This window comes from Eurypyga helias, unplaced genomic scaffold, assembly GCF_000690775.1.
Source record: "Eurypyga helias isolate BGI_N326 unplaced genomic scaffold, ASM69077v1 C15801863, whole genome shotgun sequence".
Classification (NCBI taxonomy): domain Eukaryota; kingdom Metazoa; phylum Chordata; class Aves; order Eurypygiformes; family Eurypygidae; genus Eurypyga; species Eurypyga helias.
The window spans coordinates 1-1,601 of NW_010285295.1; the positions used below are offsets into that span (position 1 = coordinate 1).

At 52.3% G+C, this 1,601-nt stretch overlaps 1 protein-coding gene across 1 annotated transcript; it reads right to left on the reverse strand.

Moving 5' to 3' along the window:
* Positions 1-167: 167 nt before the first annotated feature.
* Positions 168-1,596, reverse strand: AKAP1 (A kinase (PRKA) anchor protein 1; the record flags this gene model as incomplete). The annotated part of the gene is made up of 1 exon (XM_010160050.1): positions 168-1,596. A coding segment is annotated over one exon (1,429 nt), but the record flags the coding sequence as incomplete, so codon positions are not given.
* Between the last annotated feature and the right edge of the window lie 5 nt (positions 1,597-1,601).

A 1,601-nucleotide genomic window follows, 5' to 3' on the forward strand; every position in this document is an offset into this window, starting at 1 on the left:
AAAGCAAATCCATACCCACCTGCACACAAGGGCTAAATATTCATCCACTGGGGAACTTGAACACAAAGAGGATTCATCTGAACATGTTCTGAAGCAGGAGGGTTACAGCACATTTTTAGGTGAGCTTGCTCACCACCTTTTTGTAGGAAGATTTTCAAATCCCTTACCTTTTAAGTTATCTCCATCCGACCCTTCCGCCCTGCTACACTCATGAGGCAAGTCTGGAGCATCCTCCCTCAGTATCCCATTACTGTATGGCACTTGGCTCCCGTCAGGTAGCTTTAGGGTAGGTTTTCCACTTGGTACTGAGCAATCCTCAGTAGACGTGTCTCGGTTTGCAGACATGCTCCGTGAGTCCGAATGCTGGCCTGATGCATCAGACAGCACTGTCTTCTGCAAGGGGTCCTCCACACTTGCCCCACCTTCAGATGCGGATGTGCTGCACCCAGAGTCCCCCATAACCCAAGGCGACTTTTCCAGTGCCCCTCCGTGGTTGCCCACAGAGGTACCATCAGCTCCTTGGGACTTGCTGCACACAAGGTTCCTTTTCTGACAGTCTTTGGGATTTCCCTGAACAGGGCTGGATAAACTGCGGTGTGTTAAACAGCGGGGATCTGTCACACTCCGATCCCGTTTCTCTGTCCGTGGGGATGTCAGTACCACAGCACCACTCCTCACAGCAATGTTCTCACTGGCTACCGCAGCTTCCTCCGCAAGCATCTGATCAGAGGGAACAGCACTTGCCACCTCCCGAGGTCTCTCAACTTGGCTGGCAGTGGGCTGGCAGCTCCGAGTGGAAACATCCCTTGCAGAACCAGACAGCACTGCCTCAGTTGCTGCCAAAACGACCTTGGAAACTGCCTGCTTTGCCACTTGCTCAATTTTCTCAATTTCTTCCTTGTCCAAACACACTCCTCCAATCTTCTCTCCTTCCAATTCATCTCCTTTTGGCTGCGAGTCCTCCTGACACACAGGTACAGTACTGGCAATTGACTCAGACATCGCTTCTTCCCTGGACTGCTCCAGACAGGCAGACTCCAAACTATCCGGTGACACGCTCACTGCAGAATCCTTGTGCCTTGATACAACTTCATTACTGAGAAAGGCTTGTGGGGCATTGGCTTCCTTCTCCAACCCCAAGCAAAGGGCTGTCACAGAGCCAGTATTCGACAGCACCACTTCGGGCATCTGGCTTTCTCTGGGGAGCTTCAATGCAGCATCAACTGACTGCTCTGCATTGCTGATCCCCGTGATTCCCAAAGACTCTCGCGTCAGTGTCGCTGACGGCCATGGCTCTTGGTTTGCACTACAGCTTGAACCCTGCCTAAGGCTCAAGGTGGTGCTGCCATGACACTCGGCGGTCTTCGAAATCAGAGGGAGAGAAACACTAGCAGGGACACTGCTTTCCTCTTGAGATCCTATTGAGTCTAGTTTTCCACTGTCGTCCTCAAGGGTGCTGTACTGAACTGTCATTACTGACAGGTCTGGAAGGTCCTCTGAGAGATCTAGGCTCTCCTGAGCTTGACACAGAAGATGGGGTGGCAGCAACCCTGCTGACAGCAGGGAGGTCGAGCTTTCATTCTCTGGGCATTCCTCTTCCG